At 42.7% G+C, this 19,855-nt stretch overlaps 1 protein-coding gene across 1 annotated transcript in view; it reads left to right on the top strand.

Moving 5' to 3' along the window:
• Window positions 1-19,234, top strand: part of tmem150c (transmembrane protein 150C) — a 32,648-nt gene extending 13,414 nt beyond the window's left edge. The window contains exons 2-7 of the mRNA XM_067978102.1: window positions 1,053-1,153; window positions 10,585-10,638; window positions 13,740-13,807; window positions 16,225-16,352; window positions 17,602-17,779; window positions 18,469-19,234. Of these exons, the coding sequence (XP_067834203.1) occupies window positions 1,053-1,153; window positions 10,585-10,638; window positions 13,740-13,807; window positions 16,225-16,352; window positions 17,602-17,779; window positions 18,469-18,680 (741 nt within the window). The 3' untranslated portion in view covers window positions 18,681-19,234. The remainder of the gene's footprint in view (window positions 1-1,052; window positions 1,154-10,584; window positions 10,639-13,739; window positions 13,808-16,224; window positions 16,353-17,601; window positions 17,780-18,468) is intronic.
• Window positions 19,235-19,855: the final 621 nt, after the last annotated feature.

The raw sequence follows: 19,855 nt of genomic DNA, 5'->3' as shown, positions 1-19,855 counted from the left end.
TGGGGGGCTGGGAGCCACTGTAAGTCAGCGAGGATAAGGGATGATGACCAGCAGGACAAAGTGCAGGATGGCATAAGGGCACCTGAGTTTTGGAGATTTGGAGTTTATGAATAGTGTGGGATGGGAGACTGGTGGAAGTCTAGAGGCATTGGGCGTCATTTTCAACTTCACTGCCTGGGCGGTAACCTGGCCCAATATAGAACCTTAACTTATTTTTGTTCCATTGGTATCCTTGTCCTCCAGGATGATCATTTTACTTGGCATCCTTAAAGCTAGCAAAGAAGGGAGCTTTCGTGTCCATTTTTCTGGGATGGAGTTAAACCCAGGTTCTCTGAGGTAAAAGAAGAGTGTCTAAAACTCATCATCCAATACTGCAGATATTATCAGTTGCGGATAATGTGGATAATGTGACTTGTCAGCAGTTACAGTAGGAGTACTGTGTACAATTTTGGTCTCCTTACCTAAGGAAGGATAATCTTGCCTTAGAGGGGGTGCAACAAAGGTTTACTAGATTGATTCCTGGGATGAGAGGGTTGTCCTATTAGGAGAGATTGAGTAGAATGGGCCTATACTCTCTGGAGTTTAGAAGCATGAGAGGTGATCTCATTGAAATGTATAAAATTCTTAGAGGGCTTGACAGGGTAGATGCTGAGAGGCTGTTTCCCCTGGTTGGGGAATTTAGAACAAGGGGTCATAGTTTCAAGATAAGGGGCCAAGATGAGGAAAAATTTCTTCACTTAGAGGGTTGTGAATATTTGGAATTCTCTATCCCAGAGGGCTGGGGATGCTCAGTCATTGAGTGTATTCAAGACTGTGATCGATAGATTTTTGGACTCTAGGGGAATCAAGCGATATGGAGATCGGGCAGGAAAGTGGAGTTGAGGGCGAAGGTAATCTTATTGAATGGCAGAGCAGGCTCGAGGGGCCATATGACCTACTCCTACTCCTGCTCCTGTTTCTTATGATCTTAAATGTGGTGAGATGTGTGGATGTTACAACAATACCAAATAGTCTTTTTAGATTTTTTTAAATTCTTATCTCCTGTGTTTCAGAAGGAAGAAACAAATTATAAGTTAAGAATGAAGAAGTACAGTATCTGGATGTTTTTGCCCATTATATTTACTCTCTTTACAACAGTTGGACTCTGGGTTGTGTAAGTCCACCTTACTAATTTTTTTCATTTTATTGTGTAAATAGCATTTTTTTTAAATAGGCAATAATTACAATTGAAGTGGATTTTTGACTTTTCTTTCCTTGTCTTATTTTGGAAAGGTGGAGGATGTTATTGACCCTCTAAATGTTTTGGCCTAGAAATTCGACTGCACAATGCCAATTTTTTGGATGCTAAACGGACTCTTAAGCCACCAATGTGGCGAGCAGGAAGTGCACGTTCATCATGAGCCAGAAGTGCGCTGCCCGCTATATTGGTGTAGGCAAGAATAGTGGGCGTCCCGAGCCCACATCTAAAACAGGGGTTAAGTCCTTTGCATATTCAAGTAAAGGGTCTAACAGCTGTTTGAGGCCCCTTCTTCAATATTGGGTTGCCCTGAACGCAGCTTGCGCTGATGCAGGCTGCACTCAAGGAAACCATGTCTATATGCGACCTAACAGGCGGTCCTTAAAGGGCCCTCAAGGTAAGTGTTTAAAATATACTTACCTCAGTGTGGAGCCGGCATGAGCTGGAGTGCTCCTCCTGACTCTGCATTAAAACCACACGGGCTGCTGCCAGCCGGAGCTCCCCCGCTCCAATCACCACTGCTTCCATTACCCTCTTCCCCCCCCCTACATTGCGACCTAGACCGCCGCCAACTCCTCCCTCCACCACCCAATCCCGGCCTCTATTCTCTCCGATCCCAATCGCCACCCACCCTTCTCGATCGCCCCTCTCCCTTTAAGGACTTACTTGAGGGTCCCTGCTTCCGTCGTAGCAGTCTGATCTTCGAGTCCTCTTTTCTAGTGAGCTGCCTGGGGACACCCATTAGGTGTCCGCACCTTGCAGGCTCAATGATAATGAGGCCCAAGGCCCAATATCGGGTGTGCTTTGAGCCTATCCATCCTGCACCCATTTTTGGACGTGCTTGAATTTGTAGGCCTTTATCTGTATAATAGTAGATCGAGGTGAATAAATGCCCCTTTGAGTAAACTAATTGGAATTAAAATCATGCATGTATTAAATTAACTGATAGATCATCAATTTTATGTTAGTGACAAATCTTCAGTTACCTTTTTCAAGTTTTAATTCTAAGCAAGTACTTACAAAGTCGTACCTTAATTCTGATGTGGTTATTTTACTAACATGATTCATGATACAAGAACGTCTGACATATATTGCTGTGAAGTTTCTCCCTTTCCCTCTCCCTTGTTCCACTTTAGACTGTGAGTTGTCATTCCAAAACCTTAGCAAGCGCCCGCTCAGTTCTGTATTTAGGACAAATGTAAGGAGTCTTACAACACCAGGTTATAGTCCAACAGTTTTATTTGAAATCACAAGCTTTCGGAGGCTTCCTTCTTCGTCAGGTGAGTGTAGGATTCCATAAAGGTATAGCATATATAGTCAGAGAACAATGCCTGGTGATTACAGATAATCTTTCCAACTGCCCGTTATCAAAGCAATCAAAGGAGTTGAATGGTGTTCAGACAGGGAAACATTACATACAAGACTACCGAATACACAAACGGTCACAACACAAAGACAGAGAGAGAGAGACAGAGAGACAGACACACCCAAAAGGCAGAGAAAGAGATAGAATGATCAGTTGTATTAAAAACAGATAACTTTTTTTTCCCTGGTGGGGTTACATGTAGCGTGACATGAACCCAAGATCCCGGTTGAGGCCGTCCTCATGGGTGCGGAACTTGGCTATCAATTTCTGCTCAACGATTTTGCGTTGTCGTGTGTCTCGAAGGCCGCCTTGGAGAACGCTTAACCGAAGATCGGAGGCTGAATGTCCTTGACTGCTGAAGTGTTCCCCAACTGGGAGGGAACCCTCCTGTTTGGCGATTGTTGTGCGGTGTCCGTTCATCCGTTGTTGCAGTGTCTGCATGGTCTCGCCAATGTACCATGCTCCGGGGCATCCTTTCCTGCAACGTATGAGGTAGACAACGTTGGCCGAGTCACAGGAGTATGAACCATGTACCTGGTGGGTGGTGTCCTCTCGTGTGATGGTGGTATCTGTGTCGATGATCTGGCATGTCTTGCAGAGGTTGCTGTGGCAGGGTTGTGTAGACATGCCAGATCGGCGAGACCATGCAGACACTGCGACAACGGATGAACGGACACCGCGCAACAATCGCCAGACATGAGGGTTCCCTCCCAGTCGGGGAACACTTCAGCAGTCAAGGACATTCAACCTCCGATCTTCGGGTAAGCATTCTCCAAGGTGGCCTTCGAGACACACGACAACGCAAAATCGTCGAGCAGAAATTGATAGCCAAGTTCCGCACCCATGAGGACGGCCTCAACCGGGATCTTGGGTTCATGTCACAGTACATGTAACCCCACCAGGGAAAAAAAAGTTATCTGTTTTTAATACAACTGGTCATTCTATCTCTTTCTCTGCCTTTCGGGTGTCTCTCTCTCTCTCTCTCTCTCTGTCTTTTGTGTTGTGACCGTTTGTGTGTTCGGTAGTCTTGTATGTAATGTTTCCCTGTCTGAACACCATTCAACTCCTTTGATTGCTTTGATAACGGGCAGTTGGAAAGATTATCTGTAATCACCAGGCATTGTTCTCTGACTATATATGCTATACCTTTATGGAATCCTACATTCACCTGACGAAGGAGGAAGCCTCCGAAAGCTTGTGATTTCAAATAAAACTGTTGGACTATAACCTGGTGTTGTAAGACTTCTTACATTTGTCCACCCCAGTCCATCACCGGCATCTCCACATCCTGTATTTAGGAGTTAGGGGCACTAATTATTGAATCAACGCTGGGACTAAGCCATTCTACTCATGGGCAAGGACTAAAAGAAGCAAGACTAATTGAAAGAAAGGAAAACTTACATTTTTATAGTACTTTATGATGCCTCTCAGAATGTCCCAAAGTATTTCACACACAATGAATGGCTGTCGTTTTGTGTATAGCAGGGTCCCACAAACAGCAATAAGGTGAATATTCAATTCATTTGTTTTTGATGGTGTTGAAGAATGTTGCCCAGTGCACCAGGAAAGTTCCCTGTTCTTCATCGAATAGTGCCACGGTAACTTTAACATCCAGTTAGTCTAGATTATGTACTCAAAACCAGAATAGGTCTTAAAATCTACCAACTGCCAAGATTACACCTTGATTGACCAGAAGTTCTAGGGTTATGACAATCCCTGCAGAATTTTTCAGCATTATTAGAACAGCATCCAGTAGGACAGGTTGACTTATTATGGGCACTGTGTTGCTTTAGCACTGTTACAAATTTTGGGTTTGCCTTCGATACCCTCTCCGGTTCAGCGATGCAGCTCACTCCCATAAGTGGCCTCCGCATCCAACATTCAGCAGTGTGCCTGTACTGCCCAATGGCTAAACATAATGGAGGGAGGGGGTGTAGCAATGGTACCCCCTTGTGATCTCAAGGGCAATTAGGGATGGGCAATAAATGCTGGCCTCACCAGTGACGCCCACATCCCATGAACGAATAAAAAAAAAACTGGATATTGCCTCTTTTGCCCTGGTGTGCTCGTCCAATCTTTCAGTAGGCTGACTGACAACACTTTGGTGAGACAAGGCCGGATATAAATTGTTAACCTGCTTTTATTTTACAGACTGCAAGTGAATGTACAGAGTAACCGTTATCATAATCTCTGATCCACACATCTTTCATTGAATTTAATCCTAATATCTTCTGGGATGTGATTTGTGCATTTATGTTTGGAAAGTAATGCCACTTAATAGCTAATTTGGTGTAAAAATGTTAGTTTCCTTGACAAAGAAATGTTGGGTCTCCAGTCTTAAAGATGTGACTTACCTTTTGGGAATCCAGAACAATCTTCAATTTGTTTAGAAAGATGTCTTCATCAAAAATAGCACTTATCTTTATTCCACTCTCTCGACAATCTGAATGTCTCACTTTTTGACCGCTACCTTAGTCAGCAGGTTGTGCCAAATAGAAATAAAGTGGACCAATGTAAAAGCTGATTAGATCTGGCTCTCCATGGGCAGAACTGCCCTGATCATGTGCCTACAGTCTATTGTCCTTGACATTCAGTTAAGGGAGTCATAAAGCCATGATGAGAGCTTTTACCTTAGATTGTTTGAGTTTCATTTATTTCAAGAGATTACCTTGCTTAACTTTTATGTATCACTGCATTGTTCCTTTCTGGAGACAAAGTACCATTTAGCTGTTGTTCATTATGGAGCTTTGGATTTTTTATGTAGATAGAACCAAAAACACCTATCAGTGTAGGCAGTTACTTGTTTTGTTTGCTAACAAAACTTTAGGTGAACACATTACCAAGCTGTATGGCTAAATGGGTTTTAGAATGTTTGTTCCATCAGATCCACCAGGCAAGATAAATGCTATCGGTACCTCATTGGGCAATACGCAAAAGTTTCTCTTGACTCTATTTGCAAGATGATTATAAGGAAAATATGCATTCTTTTATGAAGCGTTGCTGTGTTGATCTTACAGCTTATCTCAAGCTCTTTGGTGCTTTTGTGTTTCAGGCTGGCCTCAAAATTAAATCATCAAGTTACCCAACTCTATTTTTCTAAATCAATGATCTAATTCATTTTAATGTAAAGGGTGAACAAAAGAGGAAAAATCTTGGATTATCTGTCCTCAGTATAATAGTATAATCTATAGTCTTTCTCATTTTGTTTCACTACAGACCATTGACCACAACAACTTGTATTTTTTATATATCTTTTAACATTGAAAATGTCCCAAGGCACTTTACGGAGGGAAAGAAAAACAAATAAAGGGATCAGACATGGAAGCATGGTGGGAGATCAAAAGTTTGATCTGTTTTAAGAAGGCTTTTAAAGGTGGAGTGAGGAGTGAAGAGGCTGACAGGTATAAGGAGGGGGTTCCAGAGAATCTGGCCAAGACTCTGAATGCTTTGCCATAAATTGTAGGGTATTGGGGGAGTGGGGGGTGATGTACAGAAAGCTACAGTCAGAGGACTGATGGGTGCAGGAAGACTAGAGGATGTTGCAGGGATAGGATAGGGATCTGAAGATGAAGATTTTAATTTCAGTGTGTTGGGGAACAGGAAGCCGCTGTATGTAAGCGAGGAGGAGTGTAATGGGTGAGCGAGACTTCATAATGAAATTGATTATCAATGCTTTGTTTTTGGACAAGTTGGAGTTTATGGACAGTGGAAGGGAAATGAGGAAGATGCTGGAAAGATCAAGTCCAGAGGTGACAAAACTATAAGGGTAGGGACAGAGGCAAGGTGGAAGTAAGTGGTATTGGTGAAGGATAAGATGTGGGTTTTGAAGCTCAGCGCTAGTTTGAACGGGTTGACAAGATTTCACACTGCCAGATCGAGTGGCAAGGGAGCAGAGAATATGGGCAGTGGCCAAAAAAGATTTCGGTCTTCCAGATGTTCAGTTGGAGTAAATTTTGACTCATCCACAATTTAATGTCAGGTAGGCAGTCTCTTAGCATAGAAGTGGTTAATAGAAGTGAGGGAGGGTGAAAACTGGGTGCCATCAGTATATGTATGGAAGCTGAACCAGTTACCTGCGACAATGTTACCAAGGGGCGCTACGTGGAGGAGGGGGCTGAGGATAGCTCTTGTTGGACACTGGACGTAATTATGTGGGACAGGAAGATGCTTTTGGGCAGGTAAGAGTGGATCCACACTAAGGCAGCGCCACAGAGCTGGATAACAAAGGAGAAGCAATTGATGAGGATAATGTGGTCGATCAGATCAAATGCTACGGAGAGGTTGAGGAGGACAAGCAGGAATATTGTCCTGTGGTCATACAGGATATCATTTGTGACTTTGGTCAGGGCAGTCTCAGTACTGTGAGCAGGGCAGAAGTTGGACTGGAGGGACTTGATTCAGGGACGAACATGGAGCTTAGAGGCAACAGACATGTTTAGAGAGGAAAGGGACGTTCATTGTTTCATAGCATTGTACAGCACAAAAGGAGGCCATTCGGCCCATCATGCCTGTGCCGGCTCTTTGAAAGAGCTAACCAATTAGTCCCATTTTTTTCCCTTCAAGTATTTATCCAATTCCCTTTTGAAAGTTATTATTGAATCTACTTCCACCAACCTTTCAGGCAGTGCATTCCAGATCATTACAACTCGTTGCGTAAAAAAATGTTTCCTCATGTCGCCTCTGGTTCTTTTGCCAATCACCATAAATCTGTGTCCTCCGGTTACCGACCCTTCTGCCACTGGAAACAGTTTTTCCTTACTGTAACAAAACCGTTCATGATTTTGAATACCTCTATCAAATCTCCTCTTGACCTTCTCTGCTCCAAGGAGAACAACCCCAGCTTCTTCACTCTCTCCACATAACTGAAGTCTCTCATCCCTGGTACCATTCTACTAAATCTCTTCTGCACCTTCTCTAAGGCCTTGACATCCTTCCTAAAGTGTGTTGCCCAGTATTGAATACAATACTCCAGCTGAGGCCTAACCAGTGTCTTATAAAGGTTTAGCATAACTTCCTTGCTTTTATACTCTATCGCTCTATTAATAAAGCCCAGGATCCCTTATGCTTTTTTAACAGCCTTCTCAACTTGTCCTGCTACCTTCAAAGATTTGTGTAAATGCACCCCAAGGTCTCTTTATTCCTGCACTCCCTCTAAAATTGTACCATTTAGTTTATATTACCCCTCTTCGTTCTTCCTACCAAAATATATCACTTTACACTTCTCTGCATTAAATTTCATCTGCCATGTGTCTGCCCATTCTGTTTCATTTTAATCTCTATATCTTTAGTCATCCAGAGAGCTCCATCTTTGGAAGCCCTTCCTTTTCCCCTCATGGGAATGTGTTTACTCTGTACCTGAACCATCTCCTCATTAAAGGTATCCCATTCTTCAATTACTGTTTTGCCTACCAATTTTTGATTCCAATCCACCTGGGCAAGATCCCTTTTTAACTCACTGAAATTAGCCCTCCTCCAGTTAAATATTTTTACGCTTGATTGTTCCTTGTCCTTTTCCATAACTGTTCTAAACCTGATATCATGATCACTTTTCCCTGAATGTTCCCCCACTGAAACATGCTCCACCTGCCCCATTTCATTCCCTAGAACTAGATTCAGCACTGTTCCTTCTTCGTTGGGTTGGAAACACACTGATCACGAAATTTCTCTAGTACACGTTTCAGGAATTCCTCCCCCACTTTGCCCTTTACACTGTTACTATTGCAGCCTATATTGGGATAATTGTTGTCCTCCCTTATCGCTGCTCTATAGTTTTTGCATCTTTCTGTAATTTGCCTGCAAATTTGCTCCTCTATCTCCTTCCCACTATTTGGTTGCCTATAGTGTGCACCTGGTAGTGTAATAGCTCCTCTATTGTTCCTTCATTCTAACCAAATAGATTCTGTCTTTGGCCCCTCAACTACATCATTCCTTTCTAGTGCTATAATAGTTTCTTTGATCAATACTGCCAACCCCCTCCTTTCTTTCCTTCCCTTCCCTATCTTTCCTGAATATCTTGTAACCAGGATTATTAAGTTCCCAACCCTCCCCTTCTTTGAGCCAGGTCTCTGTTATTGCCACTATATCATAGTCCTATGTGGCGACTTGAGCCTGCAGCTCACCAATCTTATTTACTATGCCACGTGCATTTACACACATGCACTCCAAACTCATCTTAGACTGCCTTGCATTTTCTCCGTCTGATCCCTCCAATTTCTGAACTGTTCTTTACTGTAGTGCTATTTGCCTCTCCCAGTCCTCTGTGCACCTTGTTTCTCCTCTCTAATGTTTCATCCTGGTGCCCTTCCCACCCCCACCCCCCGGCCTTTATAGAGAGAATGATAGTAGGAGATGATGGATTGGTTAAGGGTTGTCTTCTTGTGCAGGAGGTGCCATTTACTATGCCAGCAAGCAATGGGGCCTGGAAAGGTCATTGAGTTGTCAGGAGTTGAGTGGGGAGGGGATTGACCGAGCCGGAGGTGAGTTTCATGGATGAGATGAGCTTGAAGAGAGTGGGGGGGGGAGATGGTATGGGGACCAGAGGATTGGAGTTACGGTGAGTAGGGGATTGAAGGGTGGTCAGGAGTGGGGAGGGGAATGTGGCGGCCCAGGACAGTCTCAATCTTAGAGGTGAAGAAATTCATGGGCCCTTTGCACTTTATATCAGAGGTGAGGATGGAGGGGGTGCAAAAGTAGGTTTGAAGAGGTGGTTGGTCGTGGAGAAAAAGAACCTCAAGTTGTTCTAATCCAGGAATATCCTGGAGGGTGAGTAGGAGTAGTTGGCTGAGGAGAGATAGGCATGATAGTACTAAACATGATCGAGCCACCTCCAGAGGTCCTCTCCTTCTACACTTCTATACCTTTCTGATTTGGAGAACTTGGTGCTTTTACCATATCTGTGCGTATATTTGCCTCGTTGGGCAATTCATCCAGTTTTGCTGTTGCCTCAACCATAGAGATAAGGTGTGAATCGAGAACAAGTAGGCTAGGTTGGTTCATGTCACTGGTGTGGGTATTGCAAGGATTATCCCTCCCCCCTTTCGATAATAGCCCACAGATTTTGGACGTGGAGAATGAGTGACTTCCATTCAAAGAATGAGGAAGGCCATACTGAAGGTTGGTAATTTTTAAAGTGGATGTTTATAGATTTTGTTTGTTTTTTAAATAAAAAGCTTTTTTGTGTTAATATAAGAATTGTTAGTGCTGGGGAATTGAACACTTCCCTCTTCAAATGCCGAGTGTCAACATCAAACACTCCCAGGTAAGGTTAGACATAAGGGATGACTCTGCGATCTGGAACTCTCAGTGGAAAGCAATGTTTATGGGAAATTTATCTTGGGATGGAAAGTCATGATATGCTTCCTGAGAGTGATGCTCCCCACTGCAAGTGCTGGATCATGGAATCAGTGCTTTGGAGTAAAGCCTTCTATACTTTAAAAAGGGAATTAGATAAATACTTGAAGGGAAGAAATTTACAGAGCTAGGGGGAAAGAGCAGGGGAATGGGTTGATTGGATAGCTCTTTCAAAGAACCGGCACAGGCACGATGGGCTGAATGGCCTCCTCCTGTTCTGTACCTACCATGATACTCTGCCCCAGCCTCAAAAGAGCACCTCGACTGCACTATATGACATTTTCTTATTGCCATAGCCAGCCACTCTGAGGCCTTTGAATGAGATTGCTTATTAGTGCTGAATTAGGGGCAATTTTGTGCTAGGGGCCCCACTATGAATTGAACTGAGACTGCTCAAACTTAGTTCACGAAGGACCCTTATAGTCAGCAGAGAGGAGACTTTCATCCCATCGGTCTGGGCTGGCTTTAACCCAGGTCCCAAAATTGAAAGGCTCGTTTTTAACCCCCTGCACCACCTGGTTACCAAGATGGTAAATAATCTACTGGGTAGCTATTACCTTCATGTGTTTTGGGATTTTATATTTGGAGGTTTTCTTGGATGTTTATAAAATAATTGTTTTATTGTAAACAGGTATATAATTGCAGTTGAGGATGGAAAAATGTGTAGGCTTGATTTATTAGACTGGTGAGTAACCTTTTTGATTTCATAAAAGTTTAACAATACTTATGCCTGAACATGGACTTGAAATTATACTTGGACCTTACATAAGTAAGACAAATTGCACTATTGGTGACCAACTGTAAAAATAGCACTGAACGGGTACAAACATCTGAGAGGGGTGCCAGCGTTAGAATCATAGAAGTTTACAACATGGAAACAGGCCCTTCGGCCCAACATGTCCATGTCGCCCAGTTTATACCACTAAGCTAGTCCCACTTGCCTGCACTTGGCCCATATCCCTCTATACCCATCTTACCCATGTAACTGTCCAAATGCTTTTTAAAAGACAAAATTGTACCCGCCTCTACTACTGCCTCTGGCAGCTCGTTCCAGACACTCACCACCCTTTGAGTGAAAAAATTGCCCCTCTGGAACCTTTTGTATCTCTCCCCTCTCACCTTAAATCTATGCCCCCTCGTTATAGACTCCCCTACCTTTGGGAAAAGATTTTGACTATCTACCTTATCTATGCCCCTCATTATTTTATAGACTTCTATAAGATCACCCCTAAACCTCCTACTCTCCAGGGAAAAAAGTCTCAGTCTAGGAAAAAAGTCTCAGTCTAATTCCAAGTGTGGCCTAACTAATGTCTTGTACAACTTCAACAAGACATCCCAACTCCTGTATTCAATGTTCTGACCAATGAAACCAAGCATGCTGAATGCCTTCTTCACCACCCTATCCACTTTCAAGGAGCTATGAACCTGTACTCCTAGATCTCTTTGTTCTATAACTCTCTCCAACGCCCTATCATTAACGGAGTAGTTCCTGGCCCGATTTGATCTACCAAAATGCATCACCTCACATTTATCTAAATTAAACTCCATCTGCCATTCATCGGCCCACTGACCCAATTTATCAAGACCCTGTTGCAATCCTAGATAACCTTCTTCACTGTCCACGATGCCACCAATCTTGGTGTCATCTGCAAACTTACTAACCATGCCTCCTAAATTCTCATCCAAATCATTAATATAAATAACAAATAACAGCGGACCCAGCACCGATCCCTGAGGCACACCGCTGGTCACAGGCCTCCAGTTTGAAAAACAACCCTCTACAACCACCCTCTGTCTTCTGCCGTCAATCCAATTTTGTATCCAATTGGCTACCTCACCTTGGATCCCGTGTCACTCTAAAGTTGTAGACCCCTTGTTTATCGAGCACATTCTAACCTGGATTTCTCATAGCTTTGAAGTTGTTGATGGTGAGTATTAGCTTCACGGCACCTTATTATAGAGAATTTGTTTAAAAGAGATAAACCCTTGAACTTGCTTGATACTGTGCAGGTAACAAAGATGTAGAAAGCCTGACCCACTCTCAGCATTCATCTGTTTCATTAGTGATTAGCAGCCACTCATGAAATGTACAGTTGTTTTCTATACATCCCTGTTAGGCGCACACTGGTGGTACATGTTCACTGTTGCCACCTTCAGAACTGTGGGAAAACTGGGAAATATTTTGGAGTTAGAACCGAAGTCAAGATTGTGTTGGATGTACAGTGAACACTGCTACTTGTACAGATATGTTGCATGAAAGACTAGTGCTTCTCCCAAGTGTTTCTTTTGTTCAATGTTACTTTATTAGTTAGCCTCAGTTATATAAAGTACGGTTAAAATCATTTTCAAGATCTTCTTGCATCTTAGTGGTTAAATAGATCAGGTGGTGCGATGCATTGCCTTGTAGACCAGGACGATCTGGACAGACCAGAAGGTCTATGGTTTGATCTGGATTGCGTTCGTCTCAGCCAAAGCAGCGATGGTTGTTGGGGGGGTAGGGGGGGTGCACTAATTTAGCTCAGTGAAGGAGACTTTCTGTGGGGTTCTCCCAAACACCCGCCATCACCTCAGCAGAAACCCTGGAGAAATGGGTAAAATGGCCATTTTTAGCCATTCACACCATTTCTCTGGGAGTTCTGCTGATCATCCATAGTGGGAGACTGGGAAAACCCCGGCAGAAATTCCAGGCAAGCATCACCAGACTATGGAAGGCAACATCTGCCAGGGTTCCTGCTCCTGATTAGCATCCAGTGACAGTTGCTGGAAGGTATGTGCTAGTGGCTGTTGGATTAGGACTGGATCTGGCTCAGCTGTGATGCTTGTGGTTTAACAGCCTCCTTATACTCAGTATCTTGGCTTACACATATAGATTAGCCACTTGGAACTGTCATAGGAACAGGAGTAGGCCATTCAGCCCCTCGAGCCTGTTCCATCATGACTCATGTTAGCATGAGTTAGTGCCAGATGGCTTTCTGTTGAGCCCATAAGTAAATTATTTTTTTTTGGAAAGGGGGAGGGTACCAAACTTTGTAGCAACTGCCAGCTACCATGATGACTTGTGCCCTTGCACCCAAAGGTTGCACTTACACAAACATTTTGCTTCTCTGCGCTCCTGTACCACCATTTTAAAAGAAACAGGCTTTACCTGTTTAAATTGGGTCGGATTCAGATTATTTCAGAACTGAAATAACTCCATTTTAATCACTTTGATAATTAAATCTGATTTCACATATCCTGATTTCCTTAAGCACTCAGAAGGTGTAATAGAATACTGAATGTGTGAGAGCTTCCACAATCATTTAAAGAAACTGATTTAAGAGAGATGATACCAAACCTGCAGCAGTTCAGAGCCTGACTCCCACCCTGGAGGTTACAAGCTCAAGAATGGGAATGCCTGCCGTGTAACGCTGCTCCTCTCAGATCCAAGTGAGTTCTTTCTCTGCTGCTCAGCAACTGAAGTCCTGCACAGTAGAGAGGCCTTCCACTGAAGGGCTGGGGAGAAACAGGGGCCCTGTACAGTTGGAATTGGAGGTTTGTGTGGGGCGGTTGTGGCACCAACGGTAGAAAATGATGGCAAATGTAAATTTAATTTAAAAAAAACACAAAATACAATGTACATGAATTTTTTAAAAATCATCTTTTCTTGTTTGTTGTTAAATCTAGGACATGGCACTGTAATTTACGTGCTCCTTTTATAAGGTACAGTTGGTCTCCCTCTATCCTACGCACATTTATTCACACTTTGAGCTAATGGGATGCAAATTCAATAACCTTTTTCCTTTAAAGTGTTGCAGGCGACTTCCCTCCTGCAAGCTGTGTTTTCAGCCAAGTACTGAATATGGCAGCATCTCTAGGTAGGAAGGGATGAGCAGTATTGGATGTTTTCCCTACATATGGGAGTTGCATAACAGAAAATATCTTCAGTTTCTTTTTGTTTTAATAATTTCAGCCTGTTTGAAATTGCTACCGTTTTTCTTTAGTAGGAAAGGAAGAGTGACTGAAAGCTAGCTTTGGTTAAATTTATTGTGATGTGTTTTAACAATCCTGAGGTTTGATCTGCGCTGAAAATGCCATTCATTTCAAAAAGCTGTGTTTGTAAATGGACAGTAGAAATTCCACTGTGACCTGTAAGCAAAATTAGTGGCTGCAGCTACTAAATAGACAGGGACTACTTATAAGTAAGCAGTGAGTTATTTTGTGGATTTCCTGCGCACGTATGAACTGAAATGTTTAAATAATCTTCACATTAAGTAGTCAGTAACCTCAAGGTACCCAGTAAACCTTAGAAAATGCAGAGACAGTTAAAATCTCCTTCTCTTCTGCTGACTTGGTAGTATCTCACATCAACTGATTAAACATTTTGAATCTAGAATTTCATTGATAAAATGTGTTTGTGACTAAATCTTGCTGATTTTTCAACTTCATTGGGAAGACCGAAGCCATTGTTTTCGGTCCCCGCCACAAACACCATCCCTCTCCCTGGCTGCTGTCTGAGGCTGAACCAGACCCTTGGCGACCGTGGCGTCCAATCTGAGTCTGAGATGAGCTTCTGACCACATATCCGCTCCATCACCAAGACCGCCTACTTCCACCTTCGTAACATTGCCCATCTCCGCCCCTGCCTCAGCTCATCTGCTGCTGAAACCCTCATCCATACCTTTGTTACCTCTAGACTTGACTATTCCAATGCTCTCCTGGCCAGCCTCCCATCTTCCACCCTCCATAAACCTGAGCTCATCCAAAACTCTGCTGCCCGTATCCTAACTCACACCAAGTCCCGTTCTCCCATCACCATTGTACTTGCTGATCTAAATTGGCTCCCGGTCCGGGGCCGCCTCGATTTTAAAATTCTCATTCTTGTTTTCAAATCCCTCCACGGCCTTGCCACTCCCTATCTCTGTAACCTCCTCCAACCTTACAACCCTCCGAGATCTCTGCACTCCTCCAATTCTTGCCTCTTGCGCATGCCCAATTTTAATCGCTCCACAATTGGTGGCCATGCTGTCAGCTGCCTAGGACCTAAGCTCTGGAATTCCCTCCCCAAACCTCTCCGCCTCTCTATCTCTCCTCTTTTAAGGCGCTCCTTAAAACCTACTTCTTTGATGAAGCTTTTGCTCACCTGTCCTAATATCTTCTTATATGGCTCGGTGTCAAATTTTGTTTGATAGTGCCTTGAGACATTTTACAATATTAATGGCGCTATATAAATGCAAGTTGTTGTTGTTGTTCAATCCTTTGAAGATGGTAAAAAGAAAAAGAAGGACTTGCATTTACACAGCGCCTTTCATGACCTCAGGACGTCCCAAAGCGCTTTACAGCCAATGAAGTACTTTTTAAAGTGTAGTCACTGTTGTAATGTAGGGAAACGCAGCAGCCAACTTGCACCCAGCAAGGTCCCACAAATAGCAATGAATTTGCTGTTAAAATTGTTTCGAATTTTTTTAAAAATCCAGAACCCCATGAAAATAAAGCATAGGATACACAGACTGTTTCTATGTAGCTGCTTCTGAAGAAAAGGACTTTGAGCCGGGGTTTTCCACTCTGTGCTGGCCAGCCCGTGATTTTCCTGTCCTTCAAAATGAATGGGACTAAAGTTTCGGGCTGGTAGGCGCACAATTGGAAAAAACAGAAACCGTTGGAAACATACAGCAGGTCAGGCAGCTTCTGTGGAGAGCACTGATTTAATATTTCAGGCGTGGGCCCTTTGTCAAACCTGAAACATTAATTCTGTTTCTCTCTCCACAGGTACTGACTGACCTGCTGAGTTTTTCCAGCATGTTTTGTTTTTGTTTCAGATTTCCAGCTTCTGCATTTTCTTCTTGCTTTTTTGCACAATTAGTAAACCCTGACCTTTAAATCTATTATTATGGCTATAGTGCTGCTTTTGGAGAGGGGGGCTGGTCACTTTATGCTTTAATTAGCTGCAGAATATCTATCACTGCTTGTAACCAGCATGTCTGTACACTATAGCTATTTGTTAATAGCTGCATGCAGCTCTTTTAAAAACGCATGTAATGTTAATTTGATATGACAATTAGCGCCTGTGGATAGGTCAGTAATGTTGCACTATATGAATGAACAGTCTTCTAATTTCTGGGTACAATATTTCAATGTTATTTTAGTCTTTAAAAAGTTTAATAAGTTAAGGATCAATTGCTGTCTCATTGCTAACAGGTATCTTAGAAGTGAACATTGCGGTTATGAGTAGATGTTGGTCATTATCACTGAAACTGATCTATCACACACTTCTGTTTGTTTCTCCCTCCAACAGTGCTTGTCGTTGCTGTACTCCGTTTTTCACAGCTTAAGTCGAAAGTGAAGAAACCATGGTTGAATATCTTTGCACTGATAGCACAAAGCCTGTCATCTTTTGGAATGACTTTAGTGGCCAATTTTCAGGTATAACTTCAAATTCTCAGGTATTGTTTAATACATCATCTTTCACTGGATATCGCCTCTATTAGAGTGAAGTACTTCACAGTACATACCAGCTTTTGAAACAGTCATCTCGTCATAGTGTGTGTAAGACACAACTTTGTCTCGGCAACTACCTCGTGCGGTGGGTGAATTCTAGAAATTTACTGTGCAATCAAGGAAATGCAGTGTGAACACACCTGGGCCACTGAGGTGGGCTATTTGAGACCACTGTTCTATACCATCTAGTGGACAGATGCCGAACATGATGGGCAAGGGCTGCCCACTAGGCCAGAGAATGATGCACATGTAGGGGGAGAGGGGTTTGGAACCAAAGAGGGAGGAAAAATACTTTTAAAAATGGGGGCAAAGTGTCACACCTGGAATTTCCGCAGGGGCTCTTCCGGTGGCCCATCGTAATTGCGGTGGGAGATTGGCGGAAACCCCAAAGAAAACAGCATAAACGGCCATTTCTCTGGGGTTTCTTTCGCCAAAGTTACCGGGCCAGATCAGGGAGCCCCTGCAGAAATTCCACCCCATTGTCTTGATCAAACTTTTTAACTATCTGCATAAGGCATTTGTCTTGCATTGTTCCTTGATTTTCAGCAGTGCAATGCAATGATTTTTTTCAACTCTTCAAAGACAGTTTTTTTATTTCTATTTCTTTGAATCACATGTTGGATACAGATGACAAAGGCCATCCTTCCCATTTTAGCTAATCCATCGAAAAATAATCTGACAGTTCTCACACCGCAACATCCAAATGAGTTTTAAATGATTGCTTGGTTTTTGCCTCCATTACCTTATTTGAAGATCCATTTAAGTGTCGATCTCCTTTTGACCTCAGTATTTTTTGATGATTTTTTCAGTGGCCCCGAGTAGATTTATGTGCAGGTGGTAAGAACAGTGTTAGCAAACTCTGACTGCAGCACTATTTTCAGTCGCTGTTCTGCAGAGGAAGTGGCTTTGTCCTTGTAGCTATAAGCTGAAACATCTGCGAGTGGGCATCTAAAAGTGAGGATCTTGAATTAAAAAACCCTAAATGCTTGCAGGGTTAGTCCCAAACCATTTGGCAGTATATTTTGTTCTGATGCTAAAGTTAGGAGGTTTATAACAACGGTTTTAGTAAAAAAAAATCTTTAACCTTAACATACTCTATTATGGGTCTCTGCACTGTCAACGACATTGTACTTGCAGCAATAGAAGTGTGTTTTTTGATGTTCCATGCTCCCAGCTATCTAACGATGATGATGTACATCATACGGGCACAGCCTTGACCTTTGGTTTTGGAATTGTGGCCTGCTGGATCCACGCTCTTCTGACTTTCCAGACAAATATAAAGAATGAAGGCCGAAAAGTTGGAATACTCCGTATTTTGCTTTCAGTGGCAATAACTGTGTGCGTCATCTTATGTATCTTTTGGCCTGTGTGTATGTTGAGTAGAGATGGGAATAATGCATCAGAAAAAACAAACTATTGATTGTTGGAGGTCCAGTGGCGGCCTGTCACTCCAATTTTATTGAGTTTTACTGGGTGTTTGACTAGATACCCGATAGTTGGTTCAGTGGGTAAATGCACTGCATGGTGCGGCCATCTATAGCCATACAGACCAGGAAGGTCCATGTTTTGATCCCTGGAACATGCTGAGTTAGCCAGCAACATCCAAGAAAACAGTAAGAATGCTACAGTTGGTTTCAGTATCTTTTCCTTTCACATGCTGACTGACCGGCTGTGCATTTTGAGCATTTTTTTAAATCTAAAGTTCTCTCAGTTTTTCTTTCATTCTTTTCCAAATTCAAAGGTCTTTTGTGCTTCCATTAATGGCATTTTCTTCTAACTTTTTTGCCGGTATATAGCTTGTAAGTTAATGCAGACTTTTAAATTTGTATTTATTGGTTTGATTTGAAACCCAATTATCACAAATTCATGCATGACAGTCCATCGTTTTATGATGGTCACACATTCACAAGTTGATCACAATGATGTTAATGCTATTGGTCAGTCACTGTTCGTTATTTTAAAAAAAAATTTAAAAACATATTTATGCCAAAAGCAATGCTTGAAAATTACTTGCTGAGTTCCTTAACTAAGTTGCATATAGATTTTGTTCTGGTAGCTCAACAGAACTTTATGCATGGAGCAAAAACCCAATGGGTTTTGGTCATGATTTTCATCTTCTTCGTAGGGACACTTGCAATAGAATTTCGACATTCTGAATTTGAGATCCATTGCATAGAGAGACAAGAAAATGTAACAAGTCTTTCAGAAAATGCCTCCAACATCATCTCTGCGTTCCAAACAGATCAGTTGTAGAAAAGAGTATTAATGACACTGTCATTCCAATAGTCCAGAATATTAATGGATACATTCCTAACTTTTACTTTGAATGTAAATTTAATGTTTTAAAACTGTTCAGTTTGTACAATATTTCTGTGAAATTACTTCTTTTAATGTTTAACTGCTTTTCTGGGTGAGACTGCCCTTTGGTACCTTATCACTGAATCTAGTGGTGGCTTTACACCTTATTATTGTTGAACTGGGCCTTGAAATTTGAAACCATATAAAATGAGTTAATCCAGTGCAGAAAGTTGCAATATGTACGGAACAGATAATCCGTGGATGAATGATAGCCAGGAACGTGATCCTGAGACCCAAGTGTACAAGCCCAAAGTCCAGTCATGGACTCCTACAGATCTCATTCATCCCCTGACACTGTTCTGTGTATTGTGTAATCAACACTGTTCATCCTTCTTTGGGTCACAAAAGATAAACACGGCATCTAATGTTGAAAGTAACATTCGCAGAAAAATCAGCCTGTGCTTTGTGATACATGAACATACCAATTTCAGGAGTGTAATTTTCAGTAAATACAGTCACTACTCAATCCCCTGTGGTGTTGCACCTGGGTAGTCAAAACCAATTAAAATTTTTGTTTAGGTCAAGCAGAGTTGGCAGGTGGGGGATAATGGAACCAATGTGGGGTAACAGGGAGGAAGGAAAGGGAAAGAGGGGCAAATAAGAGGGAGAGAGGAGGAAAGGAGGAGGGGTGAGGAAGGGAATGCTAAGGCGAATTCAGATCAGCAGGGTAGGGGGAATTGTGGTATGATATGGCCATCCACTGGAGGGGTGGGGGGGGGGGGGGGGGAGTGCTCTGGATGGGAAATGCAGTTAAGGGGGAGGTTATTCAACTGCACCCAGTGGGGGGTTGGCATAGAGAGGTTTGGCAACCAGTGGGTGAATTGGAATTGTAAATGCAGTCAGTGGGGAGGGGGAAGATGCCAAAATCTTGCTCATTAGGGGCAGGTGGGCAAAATCTTGTTAATCAGGGAGAGGTGAAATCTTGCTTGGTGATGGGGTGAAGGGTCGAAATGTTGCTCAGTGAGGGGGGCCTTGGGGTAAAATGCTGCTCAATGGGGAGGAGTTAAGGCCAAAATTATGCTCACTGGGGTTGAGGTCTGGTTAATTTTCCAAAATATTGTTTGGTATGG

Source organism: Heptranchias perlo, chromosome 1 (assembly GCF_035084215.1).
Source record: "Heptranchias perlo isolate sHepPer1 chromosome 1, sHepPer1.hap1, whole genome shotgun sequence".
Classification (NCBI taxonomy): domain Eukaryota; kingdom Metazoa; phylum Chordata; class Chondrichthyes; order Hexanchiformes; family Hexanchidae; genus Heptranchias; species Heptranchias perlo.
The sequence above is the reverse complement of the archived record's forward strand: the minus strand, read 5'-3'. Positions and strand labels throughout refer to the sequence as shown.